Raw genomic sequence first — 23,943 nt, 5'->3', positions numbered from 1 at the left:
ATTGTCTGTGTGCTTAGTGTCATTGTCCTGTTGGAAGGTGAACCTTCGCCCCAGTCTGAGGTCCTGAGGGCACTGGATCTCTCTGTACTTTGCTCCGTTCATCTTTCCCTCGATCCTGACTAGTCACCCAGTCCCTGCCACTGAAAAACATCCCCACAGCATGATGCTGCCACCACCATGATTCACCATAGGGATGGTGCCAAGTTTCCTCCAGACGTGCCGCTTGGCACTCCGGCTAAAGAGTTCAATCTTGGTTTCATCAGACCAGAGAATGCTGTTTGTCATGGTCTGAGAGTCCATTAGGTGCCTTTTGGCAAACTCCAAGAGGGCTGTCATGTGCCTTTTACTGAGGAGTGGCTTCCATCTGGCCACTCTACCATAAAGGCCTGATAGGTGGAGTGCTGCAGAGATGTTTGTCCTTCTGGAAGGTTCTCCCATCTCCACAGAGGAACTCTGGAGCTCTGTCAGAGTGGCCATTGGGTTCTTGGTCACCTCCCAGACCAAGGTCCTTCTCCCCCGATTGCTCAGTTTGGCCGGGCGGCCAGCTCTAGGAAGAGTCATGGTGGTTACAAACTTCTTCCATTTAAGAATGATGGAGGCCACTGTGTTCTTGGGAACCTTCAATGCAGCAGAAATGGTTTGGTTCCCTTCCCCAGATCTGTGCCTCGACAAAATCCTCTCTCGGAGCTCTACGGACAATTCCTTCGACCTTATGGCTTGGTTTTTGCTCTGACATGCACTGTCAACTGTGGGACCTTATATAGACAGGTGTGTGCCTTTCCAAATAATGTCCAAGCAATTGAATTCACCACAGTTGGACTCCAATCAAGTTGTAGAAACATCTCAAGAATGATCAATGGAAACAGGATGCACCTGAGCTCAATTTCGAGTCTCATAAATTTGCAAACATCTAAAAACCTATTTTCACTTTGTCATTATGGGATATTGTGTGTAGATTGATGAGGGATTATTATTTTTTAAATCCATTTTGGAATAAGGCTGTAATGTAACACAATGTGGAAAAAGGGAAGGGGTCTGAATACTTTCCAAATGCACTGTAAACGCAACATGTAAAGTGTTGGTCCCATGTTTCATGAGCTGAAATAAAAGATCCCAGAAATGTTCCATAAACACAAAAAGCTTATTTCTCTAAAATGTTGTGAAGAAATTTGTTTACATCCCTATTAGTGAGCATTTGTCCTTTGCCAAGATAATCCATCCACCTGACAGGTTTGGCATATCAAGAAGCTGATTAAAAAGCATGATCATTACACAGGTGCACCTTGTGCTAGGGACAATAAAAGGCCACTCTAAAATGTGCAGTTTTGTCACGCAACACAATGCCACAGATGTCTCATGTTTTGACGGAGCATGCAACTGGCATGCTGACTGCAGGTATGTCCACAAGACCTGTTGCTAGAGAATTGAATGTTCATTTCTCTACCATAAGCCGCCTCTCCAATATTGTTTTAGAGAATTTGGCAGTACGTCCAACCTGCCTCACAACTGCAGACCACGTGTAACCACGCAAGCGAAGGACCTCCACATCCGGCTTCTTCACCTGCAGGATCGTCTGAGACCAGCCACATGGACAGCTGATGAAACTGTGGGTTTGCGCAGCCGAAGAACTGCTGCACAAACTGTCAGAAACCGTCTCAGAGAAGCTCATCTGCGCGCTTGTCGTCCTCACCAGGGTCTTGACCTGACTGCAGTGCATCGTAACCGACTTCAGTGGGAAAATGCTCACCTTCGATGGCCAATGGCACGCTGGAGAAGTGTGCCCTTCATGGATGAATCCCGGTTTCAACTTTACCGGGCAGATGGCAGACAGCGTGTATGGCGTCATGTGGGCGAGCGGTTTGCTTATGTCAACGTTGTGAACAGAGTGCCCCATGGTAGTGGTGGGGTTATGGTATGGGCAAGCATAAGCTACAGACATGAAACCCAATTGCATTTTATCAATGGCAATTTGAATTCACAGAGATACCGTGACGAGATCCGCCGCCATCACCTCATGTTTCAGCATAATGCACAGCTCCATATTGCAAGGATCTGTACACAATTCCTGGAAGCTGAACATATCCCAGTTCTTCCATGGCCTGCATACTCACCAGACATGTCACCCATTGAGCATGTTTGGGATGCTCTGAATCGACGTGTACGACAGCATTTTCCAGTTCTCACCAATATCAAACAACTTTGCACAACCATTGAAGATGAGTGGGACAACATTCCACAGACCACAATGAACAGCCTGATCAACTCTATGCGAAGGAGATATCACACTGCATGAGGCTAATGGTGGTCACACCAGATACTGAATGGTTTTCTGATCCACGCCCCTACCTTTTTTTAAAAAGGTATCTGTGACCAACAGATGCATATCTGTGTTCCCAGTCATGTGAAATCCATAGATTAGGGCCTAATGAATTTATTTCAATTGAATGATTACCTTATATGAACTGTAACTCAGTAAAATCTTAGAAATTGTTGCATCTTGCGTTTATTTTTTTGTTCAGTGTATAATAATCATGCATTGAAGTGCATCCATCTATTCTGCCAACAATGCCTTATTGTACGTCATGGAATTTTGAGTCAATTTGAACCTATATTTTTAATTTTCTTATAAAGTTGGTTTTGAAGCATAAACTGGGAATTTGATATTTTTTACATATTATGATTATCTGTTTCATATCTCAAAGTAGTTAAAACGCTGTCAGTTCCACTTTAATGCTAGTTTTAGGCCTAACATAAATTGTGCATTTGACAGCCAATTTTGACAGTGCAAGTAGTCTGTGCTTCCTTGTTTTAAACAAAAGAAACATTGGGCCATGACCCATGACATTTAGTATGAGAAGTTGGCAAAGGCAGTAATAGCTGCACCCTATGAATTTACAAAGGTATACTGTATAATAAAGTCTCTGATTGCTCTTGTTCAAGGCCAAAAAGGCTGAGATGCCCAAAGCTTTCTCAACTGCAAATTAATTTACCATCATTCTCTTGTTTTGTTCATCATTAGTATCACTAGTTAACACTCACTGTTTGTCTTTCACGGGTAAAAGAAAACAGAGCAAACCACAGCCAAGTGTAATCTTGCTGTAAAGGTTAAATAAAAATACAATGCAGTTACTATCTTGTGCACTCAGGAACAAGTCCGTGCCCACTTTTATATTCTATTTAGATTCAGATTTTGGAAAAGGTGTAGCACTCATAACGTTCAGTATCCTGTATCTCAAGAGCACGCAATGTCAGGTATGAAATGTAGAAGTGTGGGAGAGAAACACAACAGCTGTCATTATTTTTCAAAGGATTCTCTATTGGGATATGTGCACTTTTACATTTTAGCAGAGCGACTTACAGTAGTGAGTGCATACATTTGTCATTTTTCGTACTGGTGAGAATCAAACCCACAACCCTGGCATTGCAAGCGCCATGATCTACCAATTGAGCCACATGGGACCACAAATGACCACTTACACACAAATAGGGCTTGTGAGGACTAGTAATCACTAGACACTGGGAAATATGGAAGTAATACATGCTATTAAAGGGGAAAACATGAGCATAACGTCTCCCATCAGTGCATGCCAAACGCGGATATAATGCAGTAACAATCTAGTGCAGTTACAGTATGGTTCACAAGCATTAGAATTACCTCATATACTGTAGCTAAATCATACAGTAGAGAAGGCCTACATCCAGGGGTGAAATTGGGGGAGAACTCATCCCAATTCCACCCCTTCCAACAACCACATGTAGATACAAAACATAAAACCTACCTCAGGGATAACAGCCGTAAGTAATGGATTCAACTGAGCTATATAGTGCATTCAGAAAGTATTCACACCCCTTTACCTTTTCCACATTTTGTTCTGTTACAGCCTACATTTATTAAATTGAGATTGTGTCACTGGCCTACACACAATACCCCATAATGTCAAAGTGGAATTATGTTTTTAGACATTTGTACAAATTAATAAAAAATGAAAAGCTGAAATGTCTTGAGTCAATAAGTATTCAACCCCTTTGTTATGGCAAGCCTAAATAAGTTCAGGAGTAAAAATGTGCTTAACAAGTCACATAATAAGTTGCATGATCTCACTCTGTGTGCAATAATAGTGTTTAACATGATTTTTTAATGAGTACCTCATCTTTGTACCCCACACATACAATTATCTGTAAGGTCCCTCAGTCGAGCAGTGAATTTCAGATTCAACCATAAAGATCAGGGAGGTTTTCCAATGCCTCTCAAAGAAGGACACCTATTGGTAGATGGGTATAAATAAAAAAGCAGACATTGAATATCCTTTTGAGCATGGTGAAGTTATTAATTCCATTTTGGGTGAAGGCACTGTATGTACCTCCCCACCCGTCCCTCCAACTGGCTGCATGCACATCAAATCAAATCAAATTTTATTGGTCACATGCGCCGAATACAACAGGTGCAGACATTACAGTGAAATGCTTACTTACAGCCCTTAACCAACAGTGCATTTATTTTAAACAAAAAAGTAAGAATAAAACAACAACAAAAAAAGTGTTGAGAAAAAAAGAGCAGAAGTAAAATAAAGTGACAGTAGGGAGGCTATATATACAGTAAAATAAAGTGACAGTAGGGAGGCTATATATACAGGGGGGTACCGTTGCAGAGTCAATGTGCGGGGGCACCGGCTAGTTGAGGTAGTTGAGGTAATATGTACATGTGGGTAGAGTTAAAGTGACTATGCATAAATACTTACTTAACAGAGTAGCAGCAGCGTAAAAAGGATGGGGTGGGGGGGCAGTGAAAATAGTCCGGGTAGCCATGATTAGCTGTTCAGGAGTCTTATGGCTTGGGGGTAGAAGCTGTTGAGAAGTCTTTTGGACCTAGACTTGGCACTCCGGTACCGCTTGCCGTGCGGTAGCAGAGAGAACAGTCTATGACTAGGGTGGCTGGAGTCTTTGACAATTTTGAGGGCCTTCCTCTGACACCGCCTGGTATAGAGGTCCTGGATGGCAGGGAGCTTTGCCCCAGTGATGTACTGGGCCGTACGCACTACCCTCTGTAGTGCCTTGCGGTCAGAGGCCAAGCAGTTGCCATACCAGGCGGTGATGCAACCAGTCAGGATGCTCTCGATGGTGCAGCTGTAGAATTTTTTGAGGATCTGAGGACCCATGCCAAATCTTTTTAGTCTCCTGAGGGGGAATAGGCTTTGTCGTGCCCTCTTCACGACTGTCTTGGTGTGTTTGGACCATGATAGTTCGTTGGTGATGTGGACACCAAGGAACTTGAAGCTCTCAACCTGTTCCACTAAAGCCCCGTCGATGAGAATGGGGGCGTGCTCAGTCCTCTTTTTTTTCCTGTAGTCCACAATCATCTCCTTTGTCTTGGTCACGTTGAGGGAGAGGTTGTTATCCTGGCACCACACGGCCAGATCTCTGACCTCCTCCCTATAGGCTGTCTCATCGTTGTCGGTGATCAGGCCTGCCACTGTTGTGTCGTCGGCAAACTTAATGATGGTGTTGGAGTCGTGCCTGGCCATGCAGTCATGGGTGAACAGAGAGTACAGGAGGGGACTGAGCACGCACCCCTGAGGGGCCCCCGTGTTGAGGATCAGTGTGGCAGATGTGTTGTTACCTACCCTTACCACCTGGGGGCGGCCCGTCAGGAAGTCCAGGATCCAGTTGCAGAGGGAGGTGTTTAGTCCCAGGATCCTTAGCTTAGTGATGAGCTTAGAGGGCACTATGGTGTTGAATGCTGAGCTGTAGTCAATGAATAGCATTCTCACGTAGGTGTTCCTCTTGTCCAGGTGGGAAAGGGCAGTGTGGAGTGCGATAGAGATTGCATCATCTGTGGATCTGTTGGGGCGGTATGCAAATTGGAGTGGGTCTAGGGTTTCTGGGATTATGCTGTTGATGTGAGCCATGACCAGTCTTTCAAAGCACTTCATGGCTACAGACGTCAGTGCTACGGGTCGGTAGTCATTTAGGCAGGTTATCTTAGAGTTCTTGGGCACGGGGACTATGGTGGTCTGCTTGAAACATGTTGGTATTACAGACTCAGTCAGGGACATGTTGAAAATGTCAGTGAAGACACTTGCCAGTTGGTCAGCACATGCTCGGAGTACACGTCCTGGTAATCCGTCTGGCCCTGCGGCCTTGTGAATGTTGACCTGCTTAAAAGTCTTACTCACATCGGCTACGGAGAGCGTGATCACATAGTCGTCCGGAACAGCTGGTGCTCTCATGCATGCTTCAGTGTTGCTTGCCTCGAAGCGAGCATAGAAGTGGTTTAGCTCGTCTGGTAGGCTTGTGTCACTGGGCAGCTCGCGGCTGTGCTTCCCTTTGTAGTCTGTAATAGTTTTCAAGCCCTGCCACATCCGACGAGCGTCAGAGCCAGTGTAGTATGATTCAATCTTAGACCTGTATTGACTCTTTGCCTGTTTGATGGTTCGTCGGAGGTCATAGCGGGATTTCTTATAAGCGTCCGGGTTAGAGTCCCGTTCCTTGAAAAGCGGCAGCTCTACCCTTTAGCTCAGTGCGGATGTTTCCTGTAATCCATGGCTTCTGGTTGGGGTATGTACGTACGGTCACTGTGGGGACGACATCATCGATGCACTTATTGATGAAGCCAGTGACTGATGTGGTGTACTCCTCAATGCTGTCTGAAGAATCCCGGAACATGTTCCAGTCTGTGCTAGCAAAACAGTCCTGTAGCTTAGCATCTGCGTCATCTGACCACTTTTTTATTAACCGAATCACTGGTGCTTCCTGCTTCAGTTTTTTGCTTATAAGCAGGAATCAGGAGGATAGAGTTATGGTCATATTTGCCAAATGGAGGGCGAGGGAGAGCTTTGTATGCGTCTCTGTGTGTGGAGTAAAGGTGGTCTAGAGTTTTTTCCCTCTGGTTGCACATTTAACATGCTGGTAGAAATTAGGTAGAACGGATTTAAGTTTCCCTGCATTAAAGTCCCCGGCTACTAGGAGCGCTGCATCTGGATGAGCGTTTTCCTGTTGATTAATGGCCTTGTACAACTCATTCAGTGCAATCTTAATGCCAGCATTGGTTTGTGGTGGTAAATAGACAGCTATGAAAAATATAGATGAAAACTCTCTTGGTAAATAGTGTGGTCTACAGCTTATCATAAGATACTCTACCTCAGGCGAGCAAAACCTTGAGACTTCCTTAGTATTTGATTTTGTGCACCAGCTGTTGTTTACAAATATACACAGACCGCCGCCCCTTGTCTTACCGGAGTCTGCCGTTCTGTCCTGTCGATGTAGCGTATAGCCTGCTAGCTGAATGTTATCATTGTTGTCGTTCAGCCACGACTCCGTGAAACATAAGATATTACAGTTTTTAATGTCCCGTTGGTAGGATAACCGTAATCTTAAATCGTCAATTTTATTCTCACATCAACCTCTTTGATGCCAAATGACATAGCTCAAAGACTAACTGCTTGTTTGTGCACTTTAGCCATTCTATACAGTATAGACACTGAAGGAGGCGATAATTGTGTAAATGTGCATACGTCTTCAATGTTTTCAGGGGGTACTGGTGCAACAAGTGACAGTTGCTCTTTTTCAGCCAACGTGCTGCAATTATGGCTCCCCCCAGTCGAGAAGAATCCTGCAGTGCGTGGAAAATGGAGGCCCATCAAAGCAACTCGCCACTTATCTCCTAAAAGACAGGGCTAGTCACATCCTTGTCGTATTAACATTTCAATTCTGCGGTCCTTGTAGCGACACAAAAGGAGAGAGAGAGAGGGGAGGAAACTGTATCTACATGAAATGTAGCTCATTACAAATGCAAGTTTCCTCTTGCCTGATTAAATGAAGCATAGACACTGAGATAGGCAGACTATCTTATGGTTTTCCCTCTTTACAAGATAGTGGTATGTTTGAGCACAGTGCTCTAAATCTACTCAATGAACATATACTCGGACAACATATACTCTCTTTGCAACAACACTTCACACTATGCAAATGATTCTGAAATGTATCCCATCGTTCACTCACTTGCCTCCAAAACATTTACATCTCTCCAATTATCCCAATTAATTATCCCAAATGCATTGACAGCAATGTCTTTCTAGACATATCATTAGTGGGTAATGGTGATTAGGGAACAGGTAGTATACAGATAATGAGATACTCAGAAAGGAAAAGGATGCAGTTCACCAAGTGTCATTGGGGTTACCTAATGTCAAAGTGATAGACTGTGGATAGTTGAGAGAGAGGGGGAGTGTGTGTGTATATGTGTGTATATGTGTGTGTGTGTGAGAGAGTCAGTGAGTGAATGAGTGAGTGAGTGAGTGAGTGAGTGAGTGAGTGATTGATTGAGTGAGTGTGAGGGGGTGGGACTGGGGAATGAGCGAGAGTGTGAGAAAGAAAGAGCTAGAGAGAAAGAGTGGAAATGTAAATTAACAAGTAATTGAGGTGAGAGGCTGATAGGTTTTGTTTTACCTGAGGGAGAGAGGAGTTTCCAGGTGAACGAGGGTTCTGGTTTGCCGCTGGCTTGGCACATCAGGGTGACGTTGGAGCCTTCGTTGACCACGATGTCCTTCGACAGGTTGATGATTGTGGGGGGCACTACACAACACATAGAACATGACATTTATTTTATATTTGTAATATTTTAATTAAAAAAATTTGGACAATAAACAAAAACATGCATTGTTTTACCATTTTAATAGAACATTATTGTAGTAACTTTGTTACCCAGAATTTGGATTTGAAGATTAAATACAAAATATTGAAATATAAATACTGTAAATATGACAGGTGCGAGCAACGGAGTTCTCTGAATCTGATATCAAGTTAGCGTTGGGACAGCTACATCAGAGTGTCTCTTATAAGCCAGACTCCAAAAAGCGGAGGAGCACTCAGAAAAAGATAGCCTTTCCCGACATTACAGTTTACCCTTAAAGGCATTCACTGCTGGTACAGTGGACTGAACAAAGAGCCAGAGCTATTCAACCATGACCTCAATCAAAATGTGACCGTGTCACAGGAGTTATTCCACCTGAAAGGAAGATGGTGTATTAAATAGGCCTCAGTTTGCTGTTTGGGCCATGGGTGCAACTAAGGGCCACCGTAGTCTGCTCACCATCAATACACTCAGATAAATTCAGCTAGAACTAGGCCTACTCAAGTTGGGGGTGAACGCAAAGTAAGAAGAAAGAACAAAGTACACTAAACACTACTATGTTTGGTTGGAGTACATTCAGATGAAACCATTTCTACAGATCATAAACATTGGGTTTTAGAATATGGTACAGAGAGAGTAAACCATGGTTGCAAACCACAGATGTGATCTGAAGATACGGTCCTGAAAACCATGACCTTGAGCGAAGCGAGTGCAGATCCATAGAGGAAAAGCCAGCCACTATCAGGAGTCTCTTACCAGAACACACGTTTCAGCGTTTACTTTACACCTGCTCTTCACTCAAAAGCTCACTCCTGATGGTGCAAAGCACTGAAATTCTCACCTGCAAAGATCCGGAAACCAGTCTTTCAAATATATATATTTTTTCTATAAAAAGCAAAAGCACTAGGAATAGCCCTTGACCTAAAAACAGTCAAAGTATGAAGGGGAGGGAGTTGAGCAGTGACTACTATACGAGAAGGGAAATCAGCAAGCAAGCCTTACAATTTCTCCCCCTTTCTAAGGTCATGTGTAGATGTGATACAGCTTTTGTCAAATTGATGTCCAAAGTGGATGTAAAAATAAATAATTGCTAACCCTAACCCTTTTCCTAACCTTAACCTAATTATCCTAACCTGCTACATTAATTATCCTAACTTGCTGTGTAAGTTCTCCTAAATCTGCTACGAAAAGTCAATTTTGACAAAAGCTGTGACAATAGCCCTTTCTATGTCCCTCCTCAATGTAACTCTGGACCTAGCACAAGCTGCAAATCATAAGTGAAGTAGCAATAAACATTGTTCAATTGGGTGCTTTTCCACTAAGCCTATATATCCTTCCTCCCAAGCCACTTTGGGGAGTGAAAATGTCATCCATTTCCTACAACTGCATTTAAATGACATTGAAATATAGTGATATTGTAGGCTACATTGAAATGAGGCGCTGTGTGAGGCCAAAGCATCAGTATGTTCCACATCAGGGATGGGCAACTCTAGTCCTCTGGGGCCGGGGTGGTGTCACACTTTTTCCGCATCCCTAGCAAACTCAGCTGATTAAACTAATTGCATTCTCAACTGAAGATTAGTTGATTACTGGAGGTGTGCTAGCTGGGGCAAAGTGTGACACCACCAATCAGGCCCCCGAGGACTGGAGTTGCCCATCCCTGTTCCACATCTTTCTTTCAGGAAGTGTAATAGCACACTGACAAGCTATTTACCAAGAATAATGTGCCCCACCTGTGACGCTTTTCATCTCCCCAGCAAATGACAGGTAAGGTATCTACCAAACCAAAGAGAGGTGTCCTCGTGTTTTGACATCTCCAATATGTCCTGTCAACGGACATGTTTTGTTTCTCTCTCTTTATTCTTTTTTAACTTTCAAGGATTTATATTTCCAAGAAGACCAAGACAATATATACAGTGGGGAAAAAAAGTATTTAGTCAGCCACCAATTGTGCAAGTTCTCCCACTTAAAAAGATGAGAGAGGCCTGTAATTTTCATCATATGTACACGTCAACTATGACAGACAAAATGAGAAAAAAAAATCCAGGAAATCACATTGTAGGATTTTTAATGAATTTATTTGCAAATTATGGTGGAAAATAAGTATTTGGTCACCTACAAACAAGCAAGATTTCTGGCTCTCACAGACCTGTAACTTCTTCTTTAAGAGGCTCCTCTGTCCTCCACTCGTTACCTGTATTAATGGCACCTGTTTGAACTTGTTATCAGTATAAAAGACACCTGTCCACAACCTCAAACAGTCACACTCCAAACTCCACTATGGCCAAGACCAAAGAGCTGTCAAAGGACACCAGAAACAAAATTGTAGACCTGCACCAGGCTGGGAAGACTGAATCTGCAATAGGTAAGCAGCTTGGTTTGAAGAAATCAACTGTGGGAGCAATTATTAGGAAATGGAAGACATACAAGACCACTGATAATCTCCCTCGATCTGGGACTCCACGCAAGATCTCACCCTGTGGGGTCAAAATGATCACAAGAACGGTGAGCAAAAATCCCAGAACCACACGGGGGGACCTAGTGAATGACCTGCAGAGAGCTGGGACCAAAGTAACAAAGCCTACCATCAGTAACACACTACGCTGCCAGGGACTCAAATCCTGCAGTACCAGACGTGTCCCCCTGCTTAAGCCAGTACATGTCCAGGCCCGTCTGAAGTTTGCTAGAGTGCATTTGGATGATCCAGAAGAGGATTGGGAGAATGTCAGATGAAACCAAAATAGAACTTTTTGGTAAAAACTCAACTCGTCGTGTTTGGAGGACAAAGAATGCTGAGTTGCATCCAAAGAACACCATACCTACTGTGAAGCATGGGGGTGGAAACATCATGCTTTGGGGCTGTTTTTCTGCAAAGGGACCAGGACGACTGATCCGTGTAAAGGAAAGAATGAATGGGGCCATGTATCATGAGATTTTGAGTGAAAACCTCCTTCCATCAGCAAGGGCATTGAAGATGAAACGTGGCTGGGTCTTTCAGCATGACAATGATCCCAAACACACCGCCCGGGCAACGAAGGAGTGGCTTCGTAAGAAGCATTTCAAGGTCCTGGAGTGGCCTAGCCAGTCTCCAGATCTCAACCCCATAGAAAATCTTTGGCGGGGAGTTGAAAGTCCGTATTGCCCAGCGACAGCCCCAAAACATCACTGCTCTAGAGGAGATCTGCATGGAGGAATGGGCCAAAATACCAGCAACAGTGTGTGAAAACCTTGTGAAGACTTACAGAAAACGTTTTACCTGTGTCATTGCCAACAAAGGGTATATAACAAAGTACTGAGAAACTTTTGTTATTGACCAAATACTTATTTTCCACCATAATTTGCAAATAAATTCATTAAAAATCCTACAATGTGATTTTCTGGATTTTTTTTCCTCATTTTCTCTGTCATAGTTGACGTGTACCTATGATGAAAATTACAGGCCTCTCTCATATTTTTAAGTGGGAGAACTTGCACAATTGGTGGCTGACTAAATACTTTTTTTCCCCACTGTATATATATCTATTATTTTTTTTTCGAGAGGAGCCTTGTCTAATTCAGTACCAGAAAAATGCAAACAAGACACAATTCACCTCGTGGCTGATGTATTGATTGCCTTTGTACTTTGAACACTATTTGAGAAGAGTGCAGTGCAAGGCCTAATCCTTGTCTTTGTGGAACCCTTGCAGAGAACAAAAAGGAAACAGTCAGCACAAATATACATAAACAGTCAGCACAAATATACATAAACAGTAAGCACAAAAATACAAATAATCATATTATTTAGGGAGCCACTGGGAACATAATGGCATGCCACTCTCTAAAATGCTGAAGCACCGTTTAGAATTTGTTGGAAATTTGTGAACTAATGTGACACATTTGTGTCAAATGTCACACCGTCACTTTAGTCGACAAGTCAGAGGAATGTCTAATGATTTGGTGACTCTTCACTGAGTTCCCCCCGAGATGCACACCTACACACATACCCACGGAGAGGTTGGAGAACAGGATCAACCACAGTGCAGCGCCCCTGGAGCAGTTTAGGAGTTAAGTGCCTTGCTAAAGGGCACAACGGCAGGAGATGGTGACTAGGTCAGGACACTAATGCCAGCAATCAGATGTATATATATACATACATACATACATATCCTTTAAAATATATATTTCCCTTTATTACCCTCCAACCCCACCACCCCTTCCCTAATTGGAGCAAACTAGTGAACAACAATGCTTAGGCTTCTACTTCCAGCTTATACATACTATATACACTTTATGGACACAGTCAATTTTACAATAATTATATTTTGTTTGTTTTTACTCCTGAACTTCCTCTACCCTCAACCTCTCCGATCATGTTCATGATGTCCATCCGGTTTGCTTCTATATGCCATATCTTTCTAACTGTGCTCTTTCACAAAAGCTCTCAACCTATATACTTATTATTGACACAGTATGCTTACATTATTAGTTATCTTGTTGTTATTAGCTGTTGTTAGTTGTTATTGGTCCCATCCTTCAACTCAATTCAACACCACCTGTTATGATGTCAGGTCATAGGATAGTGAGGACCGAGGTAGAGTTACGAGATAATTGGTTTGGGGCCATGGAGTCTACATTCCCTATGTCAAAGGAGATTAGTGATGTTTATGATAGTATGATTGATGGACAAGATATAATGACATGGGGCAAAGGGTAATAACAACAGAGAAAGGGAGTGCCCATGATGGTTGCCAGATGTATGTGAAAGGAAGGATAACCAAGGGTATATAAAGGGAGAGTGGACCATAACACCACCCATCTATCTCTTAACACCATCAATATTTGATTTCTATTTGCCATATATTTTTCAGCTGTACTGTGATGGTTTAAAAAGTTCTGAACCTTTCTATTCTCATTGTTTCTACAGATTGTAAATTGAAAATAAACATTTTTCCTAAAAGTATTATTATATTATTGATCGATTGACTATGACTTTTCAGAACACCCAGTAATGCTATATGCAGGGTTAGCTCCAGGTAAATATTGCAATCCTTTAGCCATTCCTGGACCTGTGTCCAAAAACAAGCTACAAATGGACAGTACCAAAACAAATAAACTAATGAAAACAGGGAATTTTTACTAGGATTAAATGTCAGGAATTGTGAAATACTGACTTTAAATGTATTTGGCTAAGGTGTATTTAAACTTCCGACTTCAACTGTACATTTAAGCTTTCAAGCATCCATTAAAAACCCCTTCATATAGCTAAAAAGCCCCTTCATATAGATGTTGTATCATCTTCACCATATTTCATATCCACTCAACAAATATATTAACACAATTTCTAAGATGTTACTGAGTTACAATTCATATGAGGAAATCAGTCAATTGAAATAAATAAATTAGGCCTAATCTATGAATTTCACATGTCTGGGAATACAGATACAGTGAGGGAAAAAAGTATTTGATCCCCTGCTGATTTTGTACGTTTGCTCACTGACAAAGAAATGTTCAGTCTATAATTTTAATGGTAGGTTTATTTGAACAGTGAGAGACAGAATAACAACAAAAGAATCCAGAAAAACACATGTAAAAAATGTTATAAATTGATTAGCATTTTAATGAGGGAAATAAGTATTTGACCCCCTCTCAATCAGAAAGATTTCTGGCACCCAGGTGTCTTTTATACAGGTAACGAGCTGAGATTAGGAGCACACTCGCAAATGGAAGAAACATAAAATAACTGTCAATCTCCCTCGGCCTGCGGCTCCATGCAAAATCTCACCTCGTGGAGTTGCAATGATCATGAGAACGGTGAGGAATCAGCCCAGAACTACATGGGAGGATCTTGTCAATGATCTCAAGGCAGCTGGGACCATAGTCACCAAGAAAACAATTGGTAACACACTACGCCGTGAAGGACTGAAATCCTGCAGCGCCCTCAAGGTCCCCCTGCTCAAGAAAGCATATATACAGGGCCGTCTGAAGTTTGCCAAAGAACATCTGAATGATTCAGAGGAGAACTGGATGAAAGTGTTGTGGTCAGATGAGACCAAAATCGAGCTCTTTGGCATCAACTCAACTCGCCGTGTTTGGAGGAGGAGGAATGATGACTATGACCCCAAGAGCACCATCCCCACCGTCAAACATGGAGGTGGAAACATTATGCTTTGGGGGTGTTTTTCTGCTAAGAGGACAGGACAACTTCACCGCATCAAATGGGCGGGGACATGTAGCGTCAAATCTTGGGTGAGAACCTCCTTCCCTCAGCCAGGGCATTGAAAATGGGTCGTGGATGGGTATTCCAGCACGACAATGACCCAAAACACACGGCCAAGGCAACAAAGGAGTGGCTCAAGAAGAAGCACATTAAGGTCCTGGAGTGGCCTAGCCAGTCTCCAGACCTTAATCCCATAGACAATCTGTGGAGGGAGCTGAACGTTCGAGTTGCCAAACATCAGCCTCGAAACCTTAATGACTTGGAGAAGATCTGCAAAGAGGAGTGGGACAAAATCCCTCCTGAGATGTGTGCAAACCTGGTGGCCAACTACAAGAAACGTCTGACCTCTGTGATTGCCAACAAGGGTTTTGCCAGCAAGTACTAAGTCATGTTTTGCAGAGGGGTCAAATACTTATTTCCCTCATTAAAATGCAAATCAATGTATAACATTTTTGACAGGCGTTTTTCTGGATTTTTTGTTGTTATTCTGTCTCTCACTGTTCAAATAAACCTACCATTAAAATTATAGACTGATCATGTCTTTGTCAGTGGGCAAACGTACAAAATCAGCAGGGGATCAAATACTAGTTTCCCTCACTGTATGCATCTGTTGGTCACATACTGTATACCTTTGAAAAAAAGGTAGGGGAGTGGATCAGAAAACCAGTCAGTATCTGGTGTGACCACCATTTGCCTCATGCAGCGCGACACATCTCCTTCGCATAGAGTTGATCAGGCTGTTGATTGTGGCCTGTGGAATGTTGTCCCACTGCTCTTCAATGGCTGTGTGAAGTTGTTGGATATTGGCAAGAATTGGAACACGCTGTCGTACATGTCAATCCAGAGCATCCCAAACATGCTCAAAGGGTGACATGTCTGGTGAGTATGCAGGCCATGGAAGAACTGGGACATTTTCAGCTTCCAGGAATTGCGTACAGATCCTTGCCGTGCATTATCATGCTGAAACATGAGGTGATGGCGGCGGATGAATGGCACGACAATGGGCCTCAGGAGCTCGTCATGGTATCTCCTTGCATTCATATTACCATCGCTAAAATTCAATTGTGTTTCTTGTCCGTAGCTTATGCCTGCCCATACCATAACCCCACCTCCACCATGGGGCACTCTGTTCACAACGTTGACATCAGCAAACCGCTCGCCCACACGATGCCATACACGCTGTGTGCCATCTGCCCGGTACAGTTGAAACCGCGACTCATCTGTGAATCTTCTCCAGCATGCCACTGGCCATCAAAGGTGAGCATTTGGCCACTGAAGTCAGCTAAGACGCTGAACTGCAGTCAAGTCAAGAACCTGATGAGTACGACAAGCACGCAGATGAGCTTCCCTGAGACGGTTTCTGCAGAAATCATTTGGTTGTGCAAACCCACAGTTTTATCAGCTATCCGAGTGGCTGGTTTCAGACGATCCAGCAGGTGAAGAAGCCGGATGTGGAGGTCCTGGGCTGGCGTGGTTACACATGGTCTGCGGTTGTGAGGCCGGTTGGACGTACTGCCAAATTCTCCAAAACGAAGTTGGAAGTGGTTTATTGTAGAGAAATTAAACATTCAATTATCTGGCAACAGCTCTGGTGGACATTCCTGCAGTCAGCATGACAATTGCACCCCCTCAACACATGAGACATCTGTGGCATTGTGTTGTGTGATAAAACTGCACATTTTAGTGGCCTTTCTTTGTCCCCAGCACAAGGTGCATCTGTGTAATGATCATGCTGTTTCAATCAGCTTCTTGATATGCCACACCTGTCAGTGGATGGATTATCTTGGCAAAGGACAAATGCTCACTGACAGGGATGTAAACAAATTTCTTCACAAAATTTGAGAGAAATAAGCTTTTTGTGCATATCGAAGATTTCGGGGATCTTTCATTTCAGCTGATGAAACATGGGACCAACACTTTACATGTTGCGTTTATATTTTTGTTCAGTTTAGCATATTTTCTGACATATGTATCTGTTTCAGTGTCTGTTTCCTTGATTTCGCATTTACAATTTAAAGTAACGCGTCCCATCGTACAAAGTTTGACGATCACTAACTGAATAAATATCAAGACTGCAACACCACTATTTTATCTTATTTTAGTCACATTGGGCTTGTTTTGCTAGACATTTTCCATGAATAATGTATCACATGTCAAGTTAATCCTTAGTTCCCTCCCGTATGAATGACAAAGTGCACAGAAAGTTTGTCAGCTACACTTTGTTTGTCTTGGTTTTCTCGGGCTGTAGTAGTTCTTCGAGTTAGGGGTGAATCTTACAATATTTCTGGAGCTAAAAAAATACCTTCTTCAGTTGAGGAACTGAATGTGAGCTGTCATGTCACTGTAGAACTTCAACTGACTGCTCATATCATTTACCATGGCACAGCTCCGTTCAATTTCTATTCCTAAATCCTAGTCAGTGCATGTGTCAAAATTGAATAGAAACTGATATTCAATTGAAATCATCCAAGTGAACAGACTGCTACACGGATGTGACATCTCTGCCAGTGACAGTCTTCAGTCTAAACCCAGTTGATACTGTCAAATTGGCGTATTACTGTATCCAAATGGTTGTATTTTCAAGATATATAGCAAATAATCTAAAAACATGTGAGTTATCCAGTCCACCGACAGAAAAGAACACACCAACACAACTGGAGGCTGCTGTTTTTTTAAATTTATTTAACCTTTATTTAACCAGGTAAGCCAGTTGAGAACAAGTTCTCATTTACAACTGCGACCTGGCCAAGATAAAGCAAAGCAGTGGGATAAAAACAACAACACAGAGTTACATATGGGGTAAACAAAACATAAAGTCAAAAATACAACAGAAAATATATATATACACAGTGTGTGTGAATGTAGGAAGTTATGGAGGTAAGGCAATAAATAGGCCATAGTGCAAAATAGTTCCAATTTCGTATTAACACTGGAATGATAGATGTAAAAAAGATAATGTGCAAATAGAGATACTGGGGTGCAAATTAGCAAAATAAATAACAATATGGGGATGAGGTAGTTGGGTGGGCTAATTTCAGAATGGCTGTGTACAGGTGCAGTGATCGGTAAGCTGCTCTGACAACTGACACTTAAAGTTAGTGAGGGAGATAAGAGTCTCCAGCTTCAGAGATTGTTGCAATTCGTTCCAGTCATTGGCAGCAGAGAACTGACCTGGAGCCAGTTGGTTTGGCAACAAATATGTAGTGAGGGCCAGCCAACAAGAGCGTACAGGTCACAATGGTGGGTAGTATATGGGGCTTTGGTGACAAAACGGATGGCACTGTGATAGACTACATCCAATTTGCTGAGTTGAGTGTTGAAGGCTATTTTGTAAATGACATCGCCAAAGTCAAGGATCGGTAGGATAGTCAGTTTTACGAAGGCATGTTTGGCAGCATGAGTGAAGGAGGCTTTGTTGCGAAATAGGAAGCCGATTCTAGATCTAACTTTTGATTGGAGATGCTTTATGTGAGTCTGGAAGGAGAGTTTACAGTCTAACCAGACACCTAGGTATTTGTAGTTGTCCACATCCTCTAAGTCAGACCCGCCGAGAGTAGTGCTTCTAGTCGGATGGGCGGGTGCAAGCAGCGTTCGGTTGAAGAGCATGCATTTAGTTTTACTAGCATTTAGTTTTACTAGTGTTTAAGAGCAGTTGGAGGCTACGGAAGGAGTGTTGTATGGCATTGAAGCTTGTTTGGAGGTTTGTTAACACAGTGTCCAATGAAGGGCCAGATGTATACAAAATGGTGTCGTCCGCATAGAGGTGGATCCGAGCATCACCAGCAGCAAGAGTGACAACATTGATATACACAGAGAATAGAGAGTCGGCCCGAGAATTGAACCCTGTGGCACCCCCATAGAGACTGCCAGAGGTCCAGACAACAGGCCCTCTGATTTGACACATTGAACTCTATCTGAGAAGTAGTTGGTGAACCAGGCGAGGCAGTCGTTTGAGAAACCAAGGCTATTTAGTCTGCCAATAAGAATGCGGTGGTTGACAGAGTCGAAAGCCTTGGCCAGGTCGATGAAGACGGCTGCACAGTACTGTCTTTTATCGATCGCGGTTATAATATCGTTTAGGACCTTGAGCGTGGCTGAGGTGCACCCATGACCAGCTCGGAAACCGGATTGCATAGCGGAGAAGGTACGGTGGGATTCGAAATGATCGGTGATCTGTTTGTTAACTTGGCTTTCAAATACTTTCGAAAGGCAGGGCAGGATGGATATAGGTCTGTAACAGTTTGGATCTAGAGTGTCAAAGACAGCCCACTCTCTTTCCCTCTACAACTGTGCAACCCAAATTTGACTACATATAACATATGTATCTCATATTTGTATTCACTGTACCCCTTCCATTGTGTGATTATCTACCCCTCTGTGTGTTAGACTTATAATGACCTGAGGGGTTTTACCAACGGCAGCCATTTATAGTAGATGAAGTGTTTCAAGTAAAGTGTTTCAAGTAATTGATTAAAGAAAGCTGCACGAGTGTGACTCTGATCATTCAAAATATATGCCTATTTACTGGTAGTCATATAGGCCTATGTACCAACCATATTTCTACGCATGTGAATAACCAGCCGAGTGCACAAAAAGCACTTTCAAAGCCAACAAAGTGATTCCTGTGAGGTCTTTCCTTCTATATTGCAGTCTTTCACACGGCCAATAAAGAGATCGGCCTGTGTGAATGTGTCCCAAATGGCAATCTGGGAATAGGGTGCGAATTGGGACGCAAACCTGTGTATGTGTTGCCACCAGATTGAAATTCTCCAACCTTTATATGAGGTAAAGCATGTTACATTTATTTTTAATAGAGCTGTCCCTTCCCTTCACTTTTGATGGAGGATTTCAGAGCTTCAAAGGATTCTTAAGTCAACAGGCTGCTATGCTGAATCAAAATAATTTGCTTCGTGTCTGGCTGGCTGTATTAGCCCTATATTCTTAACCTAGAATCCCAGCTGCTTCACTATTGGAAGCCAGGAGAAAATATTATTACAGAAGATGGAGATTCCCTCATGCACATTGGTGGTATGGTCTTTGAGATTTTGATCCGTCATGAAATGAAGGCCTTACCTGAACAAGGCCTTATGAGACACTGAACCCAATTATTTCCAAGCTCAGGCCCGTAGAGATGACTAAAACCAGGACATCTCAATTAGCAAACTAGGATATCCACCAAAATAACAACTACAGTCATCATCTTGAGTGTGATTGCCAACAAAAAGATTGTTTCAGTGCACATCCAGGTGAAACCAATCATTCCAACGCTGTAACATCTCATATACAGCCACTCAAGTCGTAAGCAATCCGCTTTATTTTGCCCAATGTGACAAGACAAGATGTTCTTGCTCCTCAGTGAAGAAATAAACACCCTTACAGTGAATTCATTTTCTCTAATGGCTCCACAGCTGTGGCAACGTTGTTTGCATCTTGTGGAAATGTCAGATGATTTGACATGCAAATGATGACCTCTTCCAGGCATTGATTAACATGTAAATGTAGTAATCAAGCACGGCATATTTGCTGCATCTGCATTTCCACTGATGCAATTTGCCTTATATCGTAAACAGGACTGGGTCATTCCTTTGAGCGAGATAGCTACTTTGCAGAGAATTCCCTTTTCAGTTCTCAGACCCATTACATAAGTACTGATGATCTTACAATTTTACCTGCTTAAGGCATATCCCACAATCAATATTTCATTATTAATTTGGATTTATAGGAATTGTCTGGGTTCTTTCAGGGGTGTATTTTTATAGACTATACACTTAGCAAAAAGGGTTATTCGACTGTCCCCATAGGAGAACACTTTTTTGTTCCAGGTAGAACCCTTTTAGGTTCCAGATAGAACCCTCTGTGGAATGGGTTCTACATTGAACCCAAAAGGGTTCTACCTTGAACCAAAAAGGGTTCTTCAAAGGGTTCTCCAATGGGGACAGCCGAATAACCCTTTTAGGTTCTAGATAGCACTTTTTTAGACTTGCAGACAACAACAAAAAAACTTTGTGGCAGTTACTTGGACTACAATAAATGATTTGAACAGTTCATCTGGGTAGATACTTGAGGTGTTATGGCTTACACCATCTTATTCACCATAAAGCAGTGATCTAACGGTGTGGAACTGTATTTCAAATGAGGTCATATCTGAAGTCATTCAATCAAACACCTTAAATAATTTTGTCGATAGGTTGGCCACATCGCATAAAATACAGTTAATGATCCCTTTACCATTAGACAATACATTAGAATGTTAACTCAAGCCAAAGCACAGTTTAAAGTGATTATCTCAGGCAAATCCTATCCTTATTCAGCTCAGACTAATTCATGCTCTAAATCTAAATGTAATGAGTTTACGGCATAATATATGGATGAGAAAATAAAGCATGCGGAGGAAGTAGACCAAGTTCAAACCGTAAGCACTGAGCGAATTGGAGGGGAAAACAACAACTATGGGAAAAGAGACCAAACAACATGCCGTGCAGTCCCGTAGCCTCGAGACATTCTCATCTTCCCTCGTAAATGCGGATGACAGTGGTGAGAGCTCGGAAGAGCTCTGTGTGTGGAGATGATGACAAATTGGCTTTGTTTCTCCTTGACCTCCTCTCCTTAACACACACAACAAGAGCAACTACTTAAAGAAAGTAGATAGATAGATAGATAGATAGATAGATAGATAGATAGATAGATAGATAGATAGATAGATAGATAGATAGATAGATAGATAGATAGATAGATACATTTACATTTACATTTTAGTCATTTAGCAGACGCTCTTATCCAGAGCGACTTACGGGAGCAATTAGGGTTAAGTGCCTTGCTCAAGGGCACATTTACGTCATTTAGCAGACACTCTAGTCCAGAGCGACTCACAAATTGATGCATTCACCCTATAGCCAGTGGGATAACCACTTTACAATTTTTGGGGGGGGGGGGTAGAAGGATTACTTTATCCTATCCCAGGTATTCCTTAAAGAGGTGGGGTTTCAAATGTCTCCGGAAGGTGGTGAGCGACTCCGCTGTGTGTGGGGGGAGATAGATAGATAGATAGATAGATAGATAGATAGATAGATAGAAACCACTTCGAGCTGGGGCCTTTCAATCAGCGCGTCTAGCATCTTGGCATAAACTCACGCCTACATTTCCCTGCCACCTCTGCAAACATCATCGTGGAGATTTTTCCTCCCACGTCAGCAAAACTGGCTTGAGAGAATAAATGAGCACACAAATAGGAAAGACATTTAAGTACTTAACAGGCTCTTGATTTCAAATCGGCAAAGCAAACATTCAAAAGCTTGTGACGTGTTATTCGGTGTAATTGCTTCCCATCAGCGATCTCCTGAATGCGATGTAATCTCCCATCAACAAAAAATCTACCCTGTGCCATATACAGTCATGAGGGACTATGACACCACCAAAACAGAACACACTGAGTTGGAGATAAGGCACAAGCCATTTAGCATTTGAGCATGTCCGGCTATGGCCCTAAAACAATCAGTTGCAGATATAATAATGCCTTACTGTGGGTTCAACAGGAATGTTTATGTTTTATTGAAATTTCATGTGAACACATTAGAAGAACAGCTTGTGTCAGTTCTAACATGGTTAACACCTCAGATACACTGTAAACATTAATTAAATTTGTCTCTGTAAAGACACAAGTATGTTGAACTACCTCTGAGCAAGGGAGCTCATTCCAGTTTCTAACCCCTCTCTATCTCTCTCAAAACATGAGTGAATATACAATAATAAAATACAAGTTCTCTGGAACCACAAAATACATAAAGATTGTTAGCAACCTTTCATCCAGGCTATTAGATAATCGCTGTACCTATCAACATTTAAAATAATAATAATAATAATGCAGTTTGACATAGGGGCCAGACTGAAAACCTGCTATTTTTCCATCTTTATTATTTTCCCCTGGCCCTACCACCCCTCCCCTAATTTGGAGTAAACTAATGGACAACAACACTTAGGCTTCTACTTCCAGCTTATGCATACTACAAACACTTTACAGACACAGTACATTTTACATTAGTTATCTTTTTTGTTTGTTTTTAGTCCCACCCTTCACCTACCCTCATCCCCTCCCATCTACAGTGTGACCATGTGCCATGGAATCGGTACATCGAAAATCTCTTCCCAACTATTTTGGTCCTTAAATTAAACTGGTACATTTTTTTATTTATCACAAGTTTCTTTAATCAATTTTGGTCTAGTATGCAGGGCCGACAGACAAGTTCCTTGCCTTCTCCCCCTTCCACTTGCCTCCTTCATTTTTACAGTCATTCTGCAATCAGTGGGTTGTAATTTTGGATAGAGCAGACATTTCCATATATTTTTGTTAACTGCATGTGTCACATAACTCCACCAGTCCTATTGATAATATAATTTACAAAGATTATACCATAAAAAAAAAATATATATACTGTATTTTTTTTAATCAATTAGTATATTTGAGTTTAACCATAATATTTATTGTATTATTTGTTCTGTCTTTTCTGGTCGATTAAACTGAAATTGCAACCAGCTTTCTATGGCTTGTTTTAAAAATAGCGATATTTTGGAGATGTTTTTAATTTCAAATAACTGAAAGTGAGAGGTTGTAATCTGAATGAAGGGAAAAAGGCCATTCTTGAACACGAGGTGAGCCATTCTTACTAATCTGCCAGAGAACCAGTTCGAATTTAAGTATCGTTTTTGTATGACTGAAGCCTTTAGTGAAAGGTCCAATGCTTTAATATTGAATAATTTCTGCCCTCCGAATTCATATTCATTATATAAATAGGCCCGTTTAATTTTGTCTGGCTTGCCGTTCCAAATAAAGTGGAATATGTTTTGCTCATATAATTTCAAAAACGAGTCGTTAGGTGTAGGTAGGGCCAAAAGTAAATACGTAAACTGGGATAAAGAGTTAATTAGGGTGATTTTTCCACAAATAGATAGGTAGTGTCCTATCCACTGCTCTTTTTAAAGAAACATTCAGCTCACTGATGGCCACCTGTGGTTAGGTTAATCTCTCAGTTGCACCATCAGTCACAGCGCTGTATACTGACTTGTTGGCATCAATTAGAGGCCCTGCAAAGAAAGGGTTATTCTGCTGATATGCCTGTTACAC

The 23,943-nt window shown here is 42.1% G+C and overlaps 1 protein-coding gene across 2 annotated transcripts in view; it reads right to left on the bottom strand.

The window, feature by feature from the left end:
- LOC121573950 (opioid-binding protein/cell adhesion molecule-like) overlaps window positions 1-23,943 on the bottom strand; it is a 196,067-nt gene that overhangs the window by 44,071 nt on the left and 128,053 nt on the right. For both annotated transcript variants that reach the window (XM_041886368.2, XM_041886367.2), the window contains exon 3: window positions 8,446-8,571. In XM_041886368.2, coding sequence (XP_041742302.1) covers window positions 8,446-8,571 — 126 coding nt within the window. The remainder of the gene's footprint in view (window positions 1-8,445; window positions 8,572-23,943) is intronic.

The sequence above is a fragment of the Coregonus clupeaformis genome, unplaced genomic scaffold (assembly GCF_020615455.1).
Source record: "Coregonus clupeaformis isolate EN_2021a unplaced genomic scaffold, ASM2061545v1 scaf0016, whole genome shotgun sequence".
NCBI classification, from domain to species: Eukaryota; Metazoa; Chordata; class Actinopteri; order Salmoniformes; family Salmonidae; genus Coregonus; species Coregonus clupeaformis.
Note: the sequence above shows the minus strand (reverse complement) of the source record. Positions and strands in the feature narration are given on the sequence as shown.